At 47.9% G+C, this 18,560-nt stretch overlaps 2 protein-coding genes across 7 annotated transcripts in view; one reads left to right on the top strand and one right to left on the bottom strand.

The window, feature by feature from the left end:
- The first annotated feature begins 1,671 nt into the window (after window positions 1-1,671).
- Window positions 1,672-11,900, top strand: NSUN5 (NOP2/Sun RNA methyltransferase 5). The gene is made up of 11 exons (XM_008542401.2): window positions 1,672-2,047; window positions 2,133-2,255; window positions 2,739-2,913; window positions 3,009-3,117; window positions 9,913-10,051; window positions 10,141-10,256; window positions 10,640-10,818; window positions 11,014-11,224; window positions 11,304-11,444; window positions 11,519-11,636; window positions 11,760-11,900. Exons 1-10 carry the CDS (start codon window positions 1,955-1,957, stop codon window positions 11,631-11,633), a joined length of 1,401 nt encoding a protein of 466 aa, XP_008540623.1. The 5' UTR covers window positions 1,672-1,954; the 3' UTR covers window positions 11,634-11,636; window positions 11,760-11,900.
- POM121C (POM121 transmembrane nucleoporin C) overlaps window positions 11,894-18,560 on the bottom strand; it is a 67,344-nt gene continuing 60,677 nt past the window's right edge. For all 6 annotated transcript variants that reach the window (XM_070567731.1, XM_070567728.1, XM_070567729.1 and 3 more), the window contains 3 exons: window positions 16,406-18,058; window positions 14,579-14,701; window positions 11,894-14,142 (listed from right to left, as the gene is read on the bottom strand). In XM_070567731.1, the coding sequence (XP_070423832.1) occupies window positions 14,045-14,142; window positions 14,579-14,701; window positions 16,406-18,058 (1,874 nt within the window). In that variant the 3' untranslated portion in view covers window positions 11,894-14,044. The remainder of the gene's footprint in view (window positions 14,143-14,578; window positions 14,702-16,405; window positions 18,059-18,560) is intronic.

Genomic DNA, 18,560 nt, shown 5'->3' with positions numbered 1-18,560 from the left:
TGAGTCTGAGAGAAGGTGGGATTAAGAGAAGGCATTTTTAGGATAGAGGAGACTCTCAAACAGAATAGAAATATATGAGCCATACATATAAATATATGTATGTTTAAGTTTTCTAATGGTCACATTTAAAAAATTAAAAGAAACAGGTCACCTAGTACCCAGATCTTGGTTTCTAATATCACTCTCCAATAAAAGGAGCCACAGCTCCTTGGGGAAATGGCTGATTTTAGCACTAGAGAGGACATACACAAGATGAGCCTTGAGTATCTTCTTGTGCCAGAGGCAAGGAAGTGCTCAAAAACAAACAATGATGGGGGCTCTCAAAAGGACTTAGGAGCCAACTGAAAGCACTCCCAGGAACAATTTGAGCAACAAAATCAAGTAGTACTGGTTTGTAACCCAAAGTATAAAATAAATATCCATGAGTCCATACTGATATAAATAAATGATCGACCAATTAAGTAAACAGGGAGAAGAGACCAGTCTGTGCGGAAGAATTCCGAATAGTTTATGTAGCTACTCCACCCTCAGGGAGGGGGAGCACAACCCCGACTCCTTATGTGTGGGCTGCCCAGAGTGACTTCTTCCCAGAGAGGACAAAGGGATAAAGGGTAGCTTTACAGTGGAGACACCTGACAAACACCACCTCAGCAGGGTGATCAAGGTCAACGTTGACAGGGACGTCATGTTGATACTATGTGCCCTGGATATGATGAGATGAAAATGGTACTTTATCTGTGGTCTTCCTCCCCAAACCCATAACCCCAGTTGAAATGATGCGGGGTCGGTGAGCTGAGGAGTCGAAAGAAAGATTTCTTGGACTCTCAAGATCTGGCAGTAGTGCTCTTTTTATTTAGAGAATAGTGTGGAATAGCATGGGGACAGGGCCCATGGGCAGTCAGAGCTCCTGCTGCTGCTGCATGGGGACAGGACCCATGGGCAGTCAGAGCTCCTGCTGCTGCCCTGAGTTGAGGGTTAGGGCTAATTTTATAAGGCATGGGTACATGACTTATTTTTACTGGAAAAAGAAAAGATGATGTAAAAAGTCATTAAATGATTTCAGTGCAGACGGGGTCTGGTTATTGTGCGGTCATATAACTTTTAGATACGAATCTGGCCATATAGATCAGCATGTAGGTGAGGATGCCCTGGGCTTCTCTCCCCGGGGCAATCCTAATTCATACCATAAAAAAATCCACCGGGTCATATAGTTTGGCATGTAGGTCAGGTCACCTTGGGCTTCTCTAGCTGGGGCAGCCTTAATCCACATCATAACCATGAGAAAAACATCAGACAAATCCCAACTGAGGGACACGCTACAAAATACTGACCAGGCCCCTCAAAACCATCAAGGTCATCGAAAACAAGGAAAGTCTGAGGAACTGTCACAGCCAAGAGGAGCCTAAGGAGACATGACGACTGAATATAACGTGGTATCCCAGATGAGAGTCAAGGACACTAGGTACAAAGGAAATCTGAATAAACGGTGGCCTTGTGTCAACATCGGTGCACCTGTTACTCCCCTGAAGGAGGGGGATTGTCTTAGGATGGGTCAACTCTGCCACAGCTGGCTGTCCAGCGCCACATCATTTTGCGGTCCATTCATTCATTCGCTCCTTCACCAGGTATTTATTAGGTCCTTATCGCGAGAAAGACAGTGGTGTAGGAGGTAGGAACACATGACCGACCAGATAGACAAGGATTTCCCCTCATGGAGCTAGCTGGAGAGACGAATAATAAATCATTAAAAAAAAAAGCGAGGAGCAGGCGAAGAAGTGGAGAACTGCGCTGCCAGCGTCGCCCTCCTCGCCCTAGGAGGAGCGTGAACACACACACGCCCTGGGGGCACTTGGTTGAGCACTGGAGCTTCCGGGTCTGGAGCCTCCGTGCCCTTTGACGCCGGAAGTCTGGGCGCGCTTCGCGGCAGAGCCGTAAAGGCGCGCGGGAGCGGAGCATGGCTGTGTACGGGGTGGCGGCGGCCGTGCTGGCCAGCGTGGAGAGCCGCCAGGGCTCCATCAGAGGGCTGGTGTACGCCAGCGGCTTCCAGGTAGCGGGGTGGCGGGTGCGGGCCTGGGCGGGGGGCTGGCCGGGGCCGGCCCCCGCCTCAGCCTGTGTCCTCTCGGCCGCGCCAGAACGTGAAGCAGCTGTACGCCCTGGTGTGCGAGACGCGGCGCTACTCCGCCGTGCTGGACGCCGTGATCGCCAACGCCGGCCTCCTCCAAGCCGAGAAGAAGCTGCGGCCGCACCTGGCCAAGGTGACGCGCGGGCTGGGGCGGGCCATGAGCCTCTCCTGACCCGGTCCCAGCTGCGCACCGTTCTCAGTGTGACTTTAGCAAGTCGCGCCCCTGAAATGAGTCAGAGCAGCCCCTCGCTGGGTTATGAATTGAGATGGGAGGAAAATGCCTTAACTTCCAGCCTCGTGTGAGAGATTAAATAAGAACAGAAATGCAAAGTAGCAATGGCAGGGACTCTTCAGGTAAAACAAAAGGGCGATGTTGACCAAGAGGTGGGTTGGGATCCAGAGCTCTGCAGGTGAGCAGCCATGGGGAAAGGGTTCAGGACTGGGAAGCAGGACACCAGGTTCAAATCCTGATTCTGCTCTTAATTTCTGCTGTGATCTTGGACATGGTCCCTCACTTTTACTGTCTGCACCGGCGGTCCGCTAGCCTTTCCAGTTCCGACACTCGAGTTTCAAGGCATTAGTGCTTAGGGTTTTTTCTCTGTTTCTGCATCCCCAGGTGTTAGTGTATGACCTACTGTTGGGAGGAGGCTTCAGAGGGGGCAGGGGCCGATGGAAGCGTCTGCTGCACCGGCACGAGGCAAGGCTGAAGGCCGAGTTGGCTCGGCTCAAGGTTCATCGAGGTGTGAGCCGGAATGAGGACCTGTTGGAAGTGGGATGCAGGCCTGGCCCAGGTGAGCTGGAAGGAGTTGTGGGGGTGCGGGATAGCCATCGGGCCCTTAGAGGAGAGGGCCGTGTCCTTGCCCACTCACTGCTGCTTGCCCTCTAGCCGTGCAGGTGCCTCGATTTGTGCGGGTGAACACTCTCAAGACCTGCTCGGATGATGCAATTGATTATTTCAAGAGACAAGGCTTCTCCTACCAGGGCCAGGCTTCCAGGTGAGCCTAGAACCCTGCCTGGCCGCCCTCCTCCACGAAGGTGCCTTGGGGCATTGGGGAAACAGCAATCCACAGGAAGAGAGGCAGGGTGGTTGTGATTGCATGTGGGTTTTCTACCTACTTTTCCAGCAGTTTCTCCATCTCCTTCCAAGGACTATTCTTCCTCCATCCCTTAAGCGCTGATTCTCCTAGAGTCCCATCCTACATTCTTCTCATGTATCCCTCAATTTCTTCTCTAGCTCTAACTCCTCCTTCTCACCTGATGATTCCTGTGTCCCAGTTTAGACTTCTCTTCCTACCCTCAGATTCATATCAGTGCTTCACAGACACCACAATCGCAGCAGGGGTCAAACTGAATTCGTCTTCCCTCTGAACTTTGCACTTTCTTCTTTTTTTTAATTGTTAAATCATGTTTATTCAAGATTTAAGAGAAATCCCAAACAATATTCATGAACGTGTTATTGGGTTATTTTGCAGCACTCTCTCTTTTTTTTTGAGGCATAACTGACATATAACATATCAGTTTCAGGTATACAACATAATGATTTGATATTTGTCTTTAGGGCTGAGATGTGTTTCCTGGAGGCAGCATGTTGTTGGCTCTTGTTTTCTTTTTTCTTTCTTTCTGTTTTTTTTTTTTTTTTAAATTTTGGTGAGGAGGATTGTCCCTGAGCCAATCTTCCTCTATTTTACGTGGGATGTTGCCACAGCATGGCTTGATGAGCGATGTCCAGGTCTGCACCCAGGATCCAAACCTGTGAACCCCAGGCTGCCAAAGTGGAGCACGTGAACTTAACCACTCACCACTGGCCCAGCCCTGGGTCTTGTTTTTTAATCCATCCAGCCACTCTGTCTTTTGATTGGTGAATTCAACCCATTTACGTTTAGAGTGATTATTGATATAATCACTTATATAATCACTAAGGGCTTAATACTGCCATTTTATCTCTTATTTTCTGGTTGTTTTATATTTCCATTGTATCTTTTCCCTTGTATTTCTGACTACATTTCAGTTTGGTGATTTTTTTTTTTTAAAGATTGGCACCTGAGCTAACATCTGTTGCCAATCTTCTTCTTTTTTTTCTTCTTCTCCCTGAAGCCCCCCAGTACGTAGTGTATATTCTAGGTGTAGGTCCTTCTGGTTCTGCTATGTAGGATGCTGCCTCAGCATGGCCTGATGAGTGGTGCCAGGATGTGAACCGGTGAAACCCTGGGCCTCTGAAGTGGAGCATGCAAACTTAACCACTTCGCCATGGGGCCAGCGCCTCAGTTTGGTGATTTTCTGTGATGGTTTTCTCAGTTTTCTCTTTATTTATGATTTTTGGCTCTGCTCTGATTTTTTGTTTAGTAGTTGCCATGAGGTTTGTATAAAAGATCTCATAGGTGAAATAGTCTGTTTTCTGGTAGCCTCTTATTTCCATTAGCCTAAGCATGACCCATCCCATTTCTCTTCCCCTTTTGTGTTATTGTTGTCACAAATTATTCTTTTTCATCTTGTGACTTTGTGACTAAATTGAAGTATTTATAGTTTTTTTTTTTTAAGATTGGCACCTGAGCTAACATCTGTTGCCAATCTTATTTTTCTTCTTCTCCCCAAAGCCCCCCAGCACGTAGTTGCATATATTGTAGTTGTAGGTCCTTCTGGCTGTGCCATGTGGGACACTGCCTCAGCATGGCTTGACGAGCGGTGCCATGTCCACGCCCAGGATCCAAACCGGTGAAACCCTGGGCCGCCAAAGCAGAATGCACAAACTTAACCCCTCCGCCATGGGGCCGGCCCCTCTAGTTATTTTTGATGGTTTCCTTCTCTTTATCTTTTATGTTATAATAGTTTGCTAACCTGTTCTGATACAGAGCTGTAATTTTCTGATTTTGTCTGTTTCTCTCCTTGCTCAAAGCTTTGTAAACCTTTGCTTTTTTGTTTCAGGTAGAGGGCTTCCTCTGTTGTTTCTTATAAGGCGGGTCTAGTGGTGAAGAACCTCCTCAGCTTTTGTTTATCTGGGAAAGCTTTTATTTCTCCATCATATCTCAAGGATAATTTCACTGGATAGAGTATTCTTGGCTGAAAGTTTTTGTCTTTCAATATTTTGAATATATCATTGCACTCTCTCCTAGCCTGTAAGGTTTCTGCTGAGAAATCTGCTGAAAGGCTGATAGAGGCTCCTTTTTAGGTTATTTTCTTCTGCTTTGCTAACCTTAATAGTTTTTGTCATTGACTTTTACCACTTTTAATATTATATGCCTTGGAGGAGGTCTTTTTGCACTAATGTAATTAGGAGTTCTATTGTCTTCATGTCCTTGGAAGTCCAGTTCTTTCCCCAGGTTTGGGAAGTTCTCAGCTATTATTTCTTTGAACAAGCTCTCTGCTCCTTTCTCCCTCTGGGATACCTGTAATCTTTATGTTACTTCTCCTAATTGAGTTGGATATTTCTCAAAGAATTTTTCAAAAATCTTAGTTCTCTCTCCTCCTCCACCTGAAGCATTTCTATATTTCTATCTTCTCATTCACTAATTCTGTCCTCTGTAAGGTCTGCTCTATTTTTTATGGTTTCTGCATTATTTTTTATCTCATTGATTGTGTTCTTCATATTCACAGTTTCTATATAGGTTTTTTTAAGGGCTTCAATCTCTTTGGTGAAGTATTCCTTCTGCTCATTGATTTTATTTCTGAGCTCATTGAACTGTCTTTCTGTGTTTTCTTGTAACTTGTTGAGTTTCTTTATGACAACTATTTTGAATTCTCTGGCATTTAGATTCTAATCTTCTGTGACTTCAGGTTTGGTTTCTGGAGAGTTGTCATTTTCTTTCTGTTCTGCAGTGTTACTGTAGTTCTTCATGGTGTTTGATGAATTGCTTCTCTGCCAGCGCATTTGTGGTAGTATCAGGTTGCAGATTCCACCTGCCACTGCTGGGGGTGGGGGCAGGGGCCCATCTCGCCGCTCTGCATTCCTGCAGGCTGGCCGCTGCCATTCGTGTGCGTGGGGCTGCCTCGGTAGGTGGGTGCTCCTGCAGGTGGGGCTGCTCCTGCCTCCACTCACAGTTGTGCTGGCTGCTGTGTGAGGATCCAGAGCCTGAATGGCTGGCGCTGGAGAGGAGGAGGGGTCAGCTCACCTAGGTCCACTGCTTCCTGGGGATCCAGTCCACTCACCTTCAGATGTATGGCTGCATGGATCTCTCAGGCATCCTGTGGTGTTGTGTAGGGAATCCTCTGCTGGTTAATGGATGTCTGTTTAGTTGTAACTTAGAGGGGTGAGACAAAGGGAACAACTTACTCTGCCATGGTGCTGACATCACCCCCCCTTTATTTCTGTATAGTGCAAAATGATCACTACATTAAGTGTAGTTAACATATCACCACATAATAGTTTCAAAATTTTTTTTTGTGATGACTCTTATGATTTACTCTTAGCAGCTTTCAAACATACAGTCCAGTAGTGTTAACTATAGTTGCCGTGTTGTACATGACATCCCCATGACTGATTTACTTTATAACTGGAAATTTGTACCTTTTCACCACCTTCACCCATTTTGCTCCCTGCACCTACCAATCTGTTTTCTGTATCTATGAGCTCAGGGGTTTTTTTGGGTTCCAAATATAAGTGAGATCATGTGGTATTTCTCTTTGTCTGACTTATTTCACTTAGCATAACGCCCTCAAGGTCCATCCATGTTGTTGCAAATGGCAAAATTTCATTGTTTTTTTTTTTATGGCTGAGGAATATTGCATTGTATATGTACCACATTTTCTTTATTCATTCATCTGTTTATCAACACTTGGGTTGTTTCCATGTCTTGGCTGTTGTAAATAATGCTGCAGTGAACGTGGGGGTGCATATATCTTTTCAAGTTAGTGTCTTTGTTTTCTTTGGATTAGGAATTGCTGGATCATGTAGTATTCTATTTTTAATTTTTTGAGGAACCTCCATACTATTTTCTATAGTGGCTGCAGCAGTTTACATTTCCACCAGTGGTGCACAAGGGTTCCCTCTTCACATCCTCACCATCGCTTGTTATTTCTTGTCTTTTTGATAAATAGCCATTCTGACAGGTGTGAGGTGGTATCTCATTGTGGCTTTGATTTGCATTTCCGTGATGATTAGTGATGTTGAGCATCTTTTCCTGTACCTGTTGGCCACCTGTATGTCTTCTTTGGAAAAATGTCTATTTGATCTTCTCATTTTTTAATGGGATTTTTTTTTGCTGAATTGTATGAATTCTTTATATATTTTGGATATTAACTGCTTATCAGATAAATGATTTGCAAATATTTTCCTCCATTCTGTAGGTTGCCTTTTCATTTTGTCAGTGGTTTCCTTTGCTGTGTGGAAGCTTTCTAGTTTGATGTAGTCCCACTTGTTTATTTTTGCTCTTTGTTGCCAAATCCAAAAAATCATTGCAAAGACTGATGTATAGGAACTTACTGCCTATGTTTTCTTCCAGGAGTTTTGTGGTTTCGGGTCTTACATTTCAAGTCTTTCATCTATTTTGAGTTAATTTTTGTCTTTGGTGTAGGATAATGGTCCAGTTTTGTTCTTTTGCATGTGGCTGTCCAGTTTTCCCAACACTGTTTATTGAGGGGACTGTCCTTTCTTCATTGTATATTCTTGGCCCCTTTGTTGTAAACTGACCATATATGCATCAGATTATTTCTGGGCTCTCTATTCTGACCCATTGACCTGTGTGTCAGTAGCTTTGTAATATAGTTTGAAATCAGGGAGCATGATGCCTCCAGCTTTCTTCTTTTTTCTCAAGATTGCTTTGGCTATTTGCATCTTTTTTGATTCCATACAAATTTTGGGATTGTTTATTCTATTTCTATGAAAAATACCATTGGAATTTTGATAGGGATTGCCTTGAATCTGTAGATTGCTTTGGGTAATTTGAACATTTTAACAATATTAATTCTTCCAATCCATGAACATGGACTATCTGTCCATTTATCTGTTGTCTTCTTCAGTTAATCACTGTTTTGTAGTTTTCAGTGTACAGGTCTTTCACCTCCTTGGTTAAATTCATTCCTAGGTATTTTATTCTTTTTGATGTAGTTGTAAATGGGATTCTTTTCCTAATTTCTCTTTCTGCTACTTCGTTGTTAGTATATAGAAACGCAGATTTTTGAATCTTGACTTTGTATCCTGCAACCTTACTGAATTAGTTTATTAGTTTTAAGTTTTTTGTGGAGTTTTTAGGGTTTTCTATATATACTATGTCATCTGCAAATAGTGACGGGTTTACTTCTTCCTTTCTGATTTGGATGGCTATTTCTTTTTCATGCTTAATTTCTCTAGCTAGGACTTCCAATGCGATGTTGAATTAAACTGGCAAGAGTGGGCATCCTTGTCTTGTCCCTGATCTTAGAGGAACAGCTTTCCACTTTTCACCGTTGAGTATGATGTTAGCTGTGGGCTTGTCATATATGGCCTTTATTATGTTGAGGTCCATTCCCTCTGTATGCACTTTGTTGAGAATTTTTATCATAAATGGATGTTGAATTTTGTCACATGCTTTTTCTGCATCTATTGAGATGATCATATGATTTGTATCCTTCATTTTCTTAATGTGCTGTATCACACTGATTGATTTGTGGATTCTGAACCATCCTTGCATCCCTGAACTCTGCACCTTCTGCATTCCTTATTTTAACCTAACAGATATCACCATTATGTGGCCATTTGTTCAAGCCAGAAACTGAGTCATCCTAGATGCTTCCCTCCTCTCCTTACAGTCATTTACTACTCCGCCTTCTGCATCTTTTTCAGATCCACTCCTTTCTTTTCGTCCTCCTGGACAGTGCCTAGGTTTACACACTCTTCATGATTGGCAGAAAAACCTAAACTGGTCTCCTCACTTCCAGACTTTCTTGCTGTTTGTCCTTGTGGTTGGCTGCAGACAGATCTGAAGCCAGATCTGATGTGTCACTTACCTGCTGAAAACCCTTTCTTGGCTCTCTGTTGTGCTGCTGCCTCTTCCCTTCCAGGCCCATTTGCCATTGTGCTCCATGCCCCTCGTGTTCCCACAGTGGTTGCCGCTCTCCGCCCCATTCTTCCCACACTCTCCCATGGACTCAGCTGCCTCCTGGTCTGTACCCTGACAGCTCTGGGAAGCTGCCTCTGCTCCCTCCCTTTCCTTCCATCTGTTCTAGATGTTCCTCCTGCTTCTAACATGTTGCTTGCAGACCAGGTGGTAGAGTAGAGAATGTCTGTTTAGATTTGAATTCCAGCTCTGCCACTTGATAGCTTTTTGAACTGAGATGTTATTCTCTAGGCTTGTGTCTACGTTGGTCCGCTGGAGTAGACAGTGTTCTTCTGCAGAGTTTAGTGAATGTAGCTTTCACCTCAGCTCCTCACATTACTAATTTCTCATCAGAAATTAGCTCAGCGCTCCCCTTGCATAATGTAACCTCTCCCCGAGGTTATGTTTTAATGGTACTGGCTAATATTGAGTGCGTAATTTATACCAAGTGTTTTCCCAAGTGTTCTGCATGTATTAACTCATTTAATCCTCACAATGACCATTTTCCAGAAGTGCAAACAGAAGCTGAGATGAAGGCACTTGCCCACGTTCCTGCCACTGGTAAATGGTAGAGGTGGGATCCTGAACCTGGAGTCTGGCCTGAGAGCCCATTCTCTTAACTCCTGCCTCTATCTTATCACCCTGTTTATTTCTTCATAGCAGTTTTAAACATTTGTTGCATGAGAGAACAGTTAAAGAGAGGTAAAGTGTAGAATGTCTAGCCTGGTGCCTGGCATGGAGGAATTTGAAAATGTTGAATGAATGGTTCTTATTTCCTGGCAGCCTCGAGGACCTAAGGGCCCTCAAAGGGAAGTGTTTTCTTCTGGATCTCTTGTTGCCAGAGCTGCTTGTGTTTCCTGCCCAAACAGATCTGCATGAACATCCATTATACCAAGCTGGTCACCTCATCCTACAAGACAAGGTAGGGAAGATGGGTGGAAAAGGGAAGAGCATATGGGAGTGACGAGCCTGGGGTTTCTTTTCACCTCGCTGCTGTGCTCTGCCTGCCAGGCCAGCTGTCTCCCAGCTATGCTGCTGGCTCCACCACCGGGTTCGCATGTCATCGATGCATGTGCTGCTCCAGGCAATAAGACCAGTCATTTGGCTGCTCTTTTGAAGAACCAAGGGTGAGTGCTGTGGTCAGACAGAGGAAGGGGATGGGGCCTGATCTCCTGTACTTTGTATGAAGATATCAGGAACTCTTTATTTCTGATAGGTCATGAAGGCTGAAAGGAGGATTTTTCCTTTAAATACTTCCTTCTGGACCTAGGCCAGTTCATGGTATAGCCCCAAGCTGAGCTTCCCAGGGGGTTGCAGGTGTGAGATGTGAATCCTTTAGCCCTTCGGGCCGAGTCCCCAGGCCAGTTACCTCTGACTGCTTATCTTTGTAGGCCATTTAAATATTTTCTGTGCATCCTGACTTAATGTACATGTTATTATATGTTGGAGCTGTGGGCCCTTAGCTGCTCCATAAATTCTCAGGTAACCTCTACTCTGCCCTCTTCCCTAGAAAAATCTTTGCCTTTGACCTGGATGCCAAACGCCTAGCATCCATGGCTACTCTGCTGGCCCGGGCTGGAGTCTCTTGCTGTGAGCTGGCCAAGGAGGACTTCCTGGCAGTCTCGCCCTCAGACCAGCGTTATCGTCAGGTCCAGTACATCTTGCTGGATCCTTCTTGTAGTGGCTCTGGTGAGATGGGGAGAAAGCATGGCCGATGGCCCCACAGAACCCGAGCAACCTTAGAGGGGAAGGGGTAGTCGTTCATTTTGGCCTTGGGTTTAAGTTCTGACTGTAATCATCTTGTGACCCCGGGCAAATGTTATCGTGTCAAAAGTGGGGATTTCAAAATAAGGCAGTCTGTGATGAAAACACCGTTTTCCTTAGGTATGTTGACCAGACAGCTGGAGGAGCCCGGGGCAGGCGCACCTAGCAAGGAGCGCTTGCATGCCCTGGCGGGGTTCCAGCAGCGTGCTCTCTGCCACGCACTCACCTTCCCCTCCCTGCAGCGCCTCGTCTACTCCACATGTTCCCTCTGCCAAGAGGAGAATGAAGATGTGGTACGCGATGCCCTGCAGCAGAGCCCAGGAGCCTTCAGGTGGTGGCTCTCTCCCAGGGTCTCGGGGCGGGAGGCTGCTCTCTTTTGCCTACGAGCCTGTGCTATTTCTTCTCCACAGGCTGGCTCCTGTGCTGCCCTCCTGGCCCCACCGAGGTCTCTGCACTTTTCCGGGTGCCGAGCACTGCCTCCGGGCCTCCCCCGAGACCACGCTCACTGGTGGCTTCTTCATTGCTGTGCTTGAACGGGTAGAGGTGCCAGGGTGAGTGAGTAGGGGGCCTGCTTGGAAGATGCTGGCAGATGGGGACACATCTAACTGATGTACTTTTCTTGTAGCTCTGTCTCACAGGCCGAAGCATCAGCACCGGAACTTGTACCCAGCTCCGCCCCAAAGAGAAAGAAGAGGCGGCGAAAAGCAGCGGCGGCTCCTAGCACGTTGCCTTGCACATAGCAGGTGCTCAAGCTGGGTGCGAGGGAGGAAAGGAAGATACTAGTTCTCCCCTCAACTCAGCCTGGGGTCCTCAGCCCCAGGCAGCACTTTTGTTTTTGAAAGGTTCTATTCTTTTTATTGCTTTAGGAAGGAAACTGGTAACCCTGTTTCTCCAGCTGGAAAGACAGAGTGGATTTCCTCGTCCTTTGGGTCCCCTCCCTGGGCTGTGTTCTTGCTGGCGAGAGAAGTGCTGCCCACAAAATAAAAAGCAGGACATGGTCTATGATAGATCACAGTTTTTTTTATTCTTAATGACATAAGCAAGGAGAAAAATCTCACATTCATACTAAAAATTCCAACTAGACTCAACAGGAATTAAGTCTATTTGTAATGGAAAGTCCCAGCCTCCCGTTCCTGTCCAGTGCTCGTACATGTACACATACACTCCACACACTCACACTCAGGCTGTGCCAGGACACCCTCTTCGGGGCTTTCCTGGACCAGCTGTCCTGCCTGTGGAACTGAGGTAAACTAGCTCAGAGTACTAAAACTAAGAGGATCTACCTTACGTAAGGTATAGGTAGAAGCTTGATTTCTAGACCCGTGCCCCACCCCCACCCCTCCAATCCTAACAGGTATTTGGGACTTGAGGTCAGGCCCCTCCTCAGCATCACGCACAGTGAAGTCTTAACAGAGCTCTTCCTGGGGGTGGGGAGGTGCAGCCCTGTGACAGAATGTTCAACCTCAGTCACAAAGGGAGGGGGGACTACTTACACCTACGTCACATTATTCATAAAATAAGAAGTACATTTCATATAATGTGTTCAGAAGGAGCTCTCGTCCCTCAGGAAAGCTGCCTGGGACAGCATTTGAGCTGCTTCTTCACACAGGCATAACTTAACTGTACAGCTAATTCCTAGTCAATAGCATTTACACTTAACCACCTCAATGAACCAAGCTTGAAGGAATTTAAAGGCAATTTAGCTTAAATACAAAAATAAATTTTTATTTTGTTAAAAAATGTTTAAATATTTTTTTCTTTTAATTTAGACACACGCATTCATACTTCTCCCAAAGAGGATGGACATGGCAGCAAGGCTCTTGGGCCTGGGGTACATGGTTTGGGAACAAAGGAAGAAAAGGGGAAGGGTTGGAGGCTTTGTTGGGGGGAAAAAACTAAGAATTTTAAAGTGTGGTTCGTTAGTTTAGGTTTCCTAGCATACGAGGGGTGATCTAGCCTCCATGGAGGTCAGGTAGGTGGGAGAGAGACAGGGAAGAGGTCTTTGCTTCCCCTCGGCCCCATCCTCCTGGGCTGCCAGCCCTTAAAGTCAAAACACCATTTGAAATCCAGGAGCCAGCACCTGCAGCCATAAAGTGGTGCTCCTTTCCACATTCAATTAGCTAGGCCCCAGAACTTGGAACAGTAAGTCCGGCACTACCAACATGCCGCCACTCATACAATTCAATTCTTCCTCCAAACTCGATTCAAAGAGCAATAGACATGAGCATCAGACAAAGTAACACAGGACAAGGCTTTAACATACAATCCCGGAGAGAGAGAGGAGCCCAATGAGGCCAGTGGGGCAGGTGGGTGAGGAGGCAGCTGGAAGCGGTGGGCATCCTGCCTGCTCCAAGAGCTTCCCTCCCTGGAGCGAGGTATCACCCTGAATCTGCCAGGCTAACAGTCTGGGCCACCAAGCTTTTAGGGGCCAAACTGGCAGAGGGTTGGGGAGAAAACATTGACTCAGACTTGAGCAGGAAGTGGAACAGCAGGAGCAGCACCCACTGGGGTTTCCAAGGCAAAGCAGATTCAAGGTCATTTCAAAAGGAATCGATCCTGCAAGGAACCAGTGAGGGACAAAGCAGCAAGAAATGGGGAAACAGAGTCCCCTAAAGGGACTAGAGAAGAACCACTTTTTATAGCCAAGCCAAGCAAGGTAAAGCTTTAGGGATAACCCATTTCCCTGAATCTCATCAAATGCATATCAGAGATCAAGTGGGTGAGGGCGGTACCTGCTACCCTCCAGCAATGATGGGCTCTTGCGGGGGGGGGGGGGGGGGGGGGGGGGCGGGAGAGGGAGGGAGGGAAGGGAGGCTGCCTGACTAAGCTTACACACTAAACAAGTGAGGGACACTATGTACAGATGTTTCCTTAGTTCTCTCCAGCCTCACCGGTGGAACTGTTCAAGTACAGGCATCAGGCGTCTGCCCTGCCACATCCTGCCTTCCCTTCCCTCAAGAGGCCTGAGGCTTCTGCTTCCTCGAGGAGAGGGAAACAGCCCCCAGGGCTGCCACTGCCTCCTTGGTGGCTGAAGCCAGGAATCTGGGGTAGGATTGCTTTATGGAACTAGAAGGGTCAGAGGCTCTTCCTAGCAGGTGATGAGGTCCAGATTTGGGTAGGGGTTTTGGGGGGTGGGGGCAAGGGACAAAGTCTACTTCTTGCGGTTGTGCTGCCTTCGGGCCTGCAGGCGCTGCCGAGCCCCTGGGGTCTTGGATCCGGCACCAATGGAAAACGAAGGGGCAGCCGAGCCTGGAAAGATTCAACAAGATCTCATCAGGGCAGCTGTCACCTGAGAACACTTCTCTGGGTGCCCTAATCCCCAGGTTAGCCAGCAGAACACTGGGTGCTGGAATAGGTCTTCCTGAGCTGTAGCAATCGCTTTGGGGGAGGGGCCTATTTAAAATGCAAAATCCCAGAGTCCCAGGTAGTCTGGGAGTGAGGCCCAGGAAGGCATTTTTACCTGGCTTTCCAGTGGTTGGGAAATTGTGCCTGAGATGGCTCTTCACTGACTCCTGCTGCCCAACTGCAAACCTGGGTTGTGCTGGATGCTCAGCCCAGCCACATCTTTCTCATGCTTTATGAGCCTGACCTTCCCTGGAGAGCCAGGAACCTGCTGTCCCAACCCACTCCCTCTTCCAAGAGGAATAAGCAGGTCATGCTGGTAACAGAGAGACCTGCTGCTTACCGAAAGGTCCGACTCCAACAAAGCCCTGGGTGGGTGTTGAGGACGCTCCAAAGGAGAGGCTGCTGCCCGACGTGCCCACCCCAGGGGCAGGGGTGTTCTGACCAAAGGTGGGTGTGGAGGTGCCTAGAATGAAGAGGCAACAGAGAACTGTAGAGAATAGGCCTGTGAGCAGAGGGCATCAAAGCAGATGGTAATAAACCTAGCGGGGAGGTCTGCTCTCCTTGGGGGCATTCCATTCCCCAGAGGATACCTTCGCCCTGGACCACTCTTCTGGTTCGCCCCACCGTAAGGAACTGTGTGGGATAATTAAATCTGAACACCTGGTGCTCCAGGGGAGCCTACCCATCTCCCAGCCTGCTAACCACTGTGCTGCACCAGAAAAAAGGCCTCTTGGTGTTGCCTTCTGGCCACCTAAGGAGTAAGGCCTCTGTGTTCCCTTGGCCACCAAAGCACAGCAGAGGGGGACACCAGGTGGACTCCAACCTTCTAGCTTGACCAGGTTACCTCCCTTCTTCCATCGGGACTAATCGCTTTATGCCTCTCCTCCCTGTTTATTGGTCCCCTCCCCTCCAGACACCTGAGCCTTCCACCAAACTCCTCACCATTCCACCCTGTTGGTCCCCTGGAACTCAGTCATCAGCCACCACCTCCCTTGCCCTCACCAAACCCTGATGTTCAGTGCTGACGCTGCTTTCCCTGTGGCCCCTTCTCAGGACAGCCTGTGTACTCATGTGCACTTGTCTCAGCCTGGGCTGGGCAGGTATCTTTCTTGCTCCCTGAGGCCCTGGCCTTGCCACCTCAATCTTTTCTATGCTGCCTCCGCCATCCACTCCTATGGTCACTTGTCACCACCAGGAACTGGTCTAGCTCCCAAATCTCCACTCTTAAAAGTCCTGCACTTTCTTCCAGCTCGCTCTCTCTAGTGCTCCCTCCCCTCTGTCCCCTCAACCTCATGCACACCAGCACTCCACTGTCCCTCCTGCTACCCCTGCTTCAGTTTAAACAGGCTGGGTCTCACCAGCTGTCCACTCATTTGACGTCGAGGTCGACGGCTGAATGCTGCTTGGGAAAGACACACAACAGTGCTGACTGGCCTCACTTTAAATTCACAACCAGTTTCCCAGCCCTCAAAACTGCCTGGCAACTCTCTTGCAGTTTCTCATTACATTACTTTCTCCACTCTCCAAAATGACTATTTCAAGAGGCTCTTCTTTGTATACATTTCACCCTAATCCACTCCCAAGATCTTCTCTCACATTTAATGAAGATGACAGAAGTTATCAGGATCAAAACTCCTTATAATCCATCTTCCACATGTCAATTAAGATCGCTTCATTCTTCTGCTTGAAATTCTAGTGATTTCCCTCAGTACTTCAAATCCAAACATTGAACCCTGGCCGTGAATGATCGCAACTCCGTCTGCCTCTCAACCTCATTTTATACCATCTCCGCTTTGAACCCTCTCGCCACCCCCTGCTTTTCTGTTTGTGAACACACCAGGCTTGTTTCAGCCTCCAAGCCTCTGCATGGCTCTCTCTGGTGCCTGAAAAGCACGCTCTCACACACGCACCTACACTAACCCCTTTCTGTCACAAATACAGTCTTGGCTTAAACTTATTTCCTAAGAAAGGCCTTCTTTGATTATCTAAATAGCTCCTCCAGTCATTAATTGTGTATTTTATTTTTTCAAGACAGTTATTGCTACCTGACATTCTATTTGTATATTTAACATCTGTCTCTTCACCACCACATAAAGCTCCCTAAGAGCAGAGGCTATGTGAGCACTTACCACAGCGCCTGGCACAGCAGACCAATTCCTAGTCTTACCTCCAAACACAGGTTTGCTCTCAGGTGTGCTGGCCACATTGAAGGCAAAGGGTGTGCTCTGGCCGGGTGCGCCCAACGTGGTCTGACTCAAGCCTGCCCCAAAGGGGGTTGTGCTGCCAGTGGTCCCGCTCTGTCCTCCTCCAAAGCTGAAAGCTCCAGAGGTTGAACTGGTGCCTGGGGTAGCCACATTGATCCCAAAGCCCGCACTGCCAGCTGGGGCTGCTGATCCCCCAAATGTGAAGGGTGATGACGTTGTGCTGCCAAACATTGAGCTACTGGTCCCGCTGCTGGTGGTCTGGGTTGTAGCTCCAAAGCCAGAGGTGGTGGCTGCACCAAAGGAGAAAACAGCCGTGGTGCTGCCAAAGGCTGGCTGAGTGTTGGCAGGGGCACCAAAGGCAGAGGCTGCGGGTTTCAAACCACCAAAAGCCGACTGCCCAGCACTGCCGAAGGCTGGCTGGGCAGGGGCTGGTGCTGGAGTTGCAGTCAGGGCTGCGGCTGCAGAGTTTCCAAAAGTGAAAGAGCTGCCAAAGCTGGGGGCAAGAGCTGGCTTGGTAGTCCCCTGCTGCTGCCCATCAGTGGCCCCAAACGCTGGCTGGGCATTGGCTCCTGGATATGCTGGGAGAGGCTTGGTGCTTGAGCCAAAGGGAATGTTAAATGCTGGGGTGGTAGTGCTACTGAATGTCAGCGTCGGCTGGCTGGTGGTGACTGGGGCTGAGGTGGTAAGGGTGTTACCAAAACCACTAAAGCCGGCAGTGCTGCTGCTGGCGGCTGTCTGAACGGCACTGGGTAGGGACTGGCCAAAGGTGGTGACTGTCGTAGAAGTAGGCATGGCAGAAGGCTTGCCAAATTGGAATATGGAGCCCACGGCTGGGGTAAAGCTGGCCCCAGAGGCAGGGGGAGTCCCGAAGAGGAAAGACTGTGAAGTGGAAGTGGTGGTGCTAGTCATGCTACTCAGGGTGCTGGTCACATTGCTCACACCAAAGCCAAATGCAGGCTTTGGAGCAGAGTCTGCGGATGTGCTGGCTGTAGTCACAGAAGCCACTGTTGAAGCGGCACTGGCCTGGCCAATGAATAGAGGGGCGCTCGTGGTAGTGGCTGGAGTAGTTGTCTGATTGAAGGAGAAGGGAGTTGATAAGGGCACAGATGTAGGTGGACCCATGCTGCTAAAGATAGGCTTAAAAGTCGGGGGAGGGGTGCTGGTAGTCATGGGGAGGGCAGACGCGGAAGTTGTGGTGGTGGTAACCTTGGAAGGGCTAGCCTGCAAGGAGCCCTCATTCTCACTTATAGCTGGGGCCACAAAAATGGGCTTGAACATGGGAGATGCTGAAGACACAGCAGGAGCTGCAGAGGCAGAAGGGTTAGCAGGGGGGGTGCTCAGCATTCCAAAGAGAATACTTTGCTTGGGGGTGGGGGATGGGGCAGACAGGGCTTGGGATTTGGCAGATGTCTCGGCTTGAGGGGCTTGAGGTGACTTGGTGGTGTCAGTGACTGGTATCGTGGAAGAAGCAGGGGTCAGCCCCAAGAAAGTGACCGTGGACTTGGAGTCTGAAGAGGTGCCTGGAAGGGGCCCTGACTGTGAAGACCCAAGAGAGGCCAGAAGGCTGGGTGTCTTCGGAGGCAAATGGGCCACAGTGGTTGCCACTCCAGCAGATTCTGGGAAGAAGAACAGAGAAAGTGAATTCGGAATACAGACGGTCCCCAACTCATAAAGGTTTGACTTACAATTTTTTGACTTTACAATGGTGTATGATGGTGCGAAAGCAATACGCGTTCAGTAGAAACCATACTTTGAATTTTGAATTTGAGTCTTCTCCTGGGCTAGTGATGTGCGGTGTGATACTCCCTCCTAATGCTGGGCAGCAGCAGCAAGCCCCAGCTCCAGTCAGCCACGTGATCAAGACGGTAAACAAGTGATACACTGACAAGCATCCTGCACCCATACAACCACTTTCAGTACAGTATTGAGTAAGTTACATGAAATATTCAACTTTATTATAAAATAGGCTTTGTGTTGGATGATTTTGCCCAACTGGAGACTAACGTCAGTGTTTTGAGCACATTTAAGGTATACTAGGCTAAGCTATCATGTTCGGTAGGTTATGTGTATTAAATGCATTTTTTACTTTTAGGTTTTTTTTATTTTTTGAGGAAGATT

Source organism: Equus przewalskii, chromosome 12, assembly GCF_037783145.1.
Source record: "Equus przewalskii isolate Varuska chromosome 12, EquPr2, whole genome shotgun sequence".
Classification (NCBI taxonomy): domain Eukaryota; kingdom Metazoa; phylum Chordata; class Mammalia; order Perissodactyla; family Equidae; genus Equus; species Equus przewalskii.
This window is presented reverse-complemented; position numbering and strand designations above follow the sequence as displayed.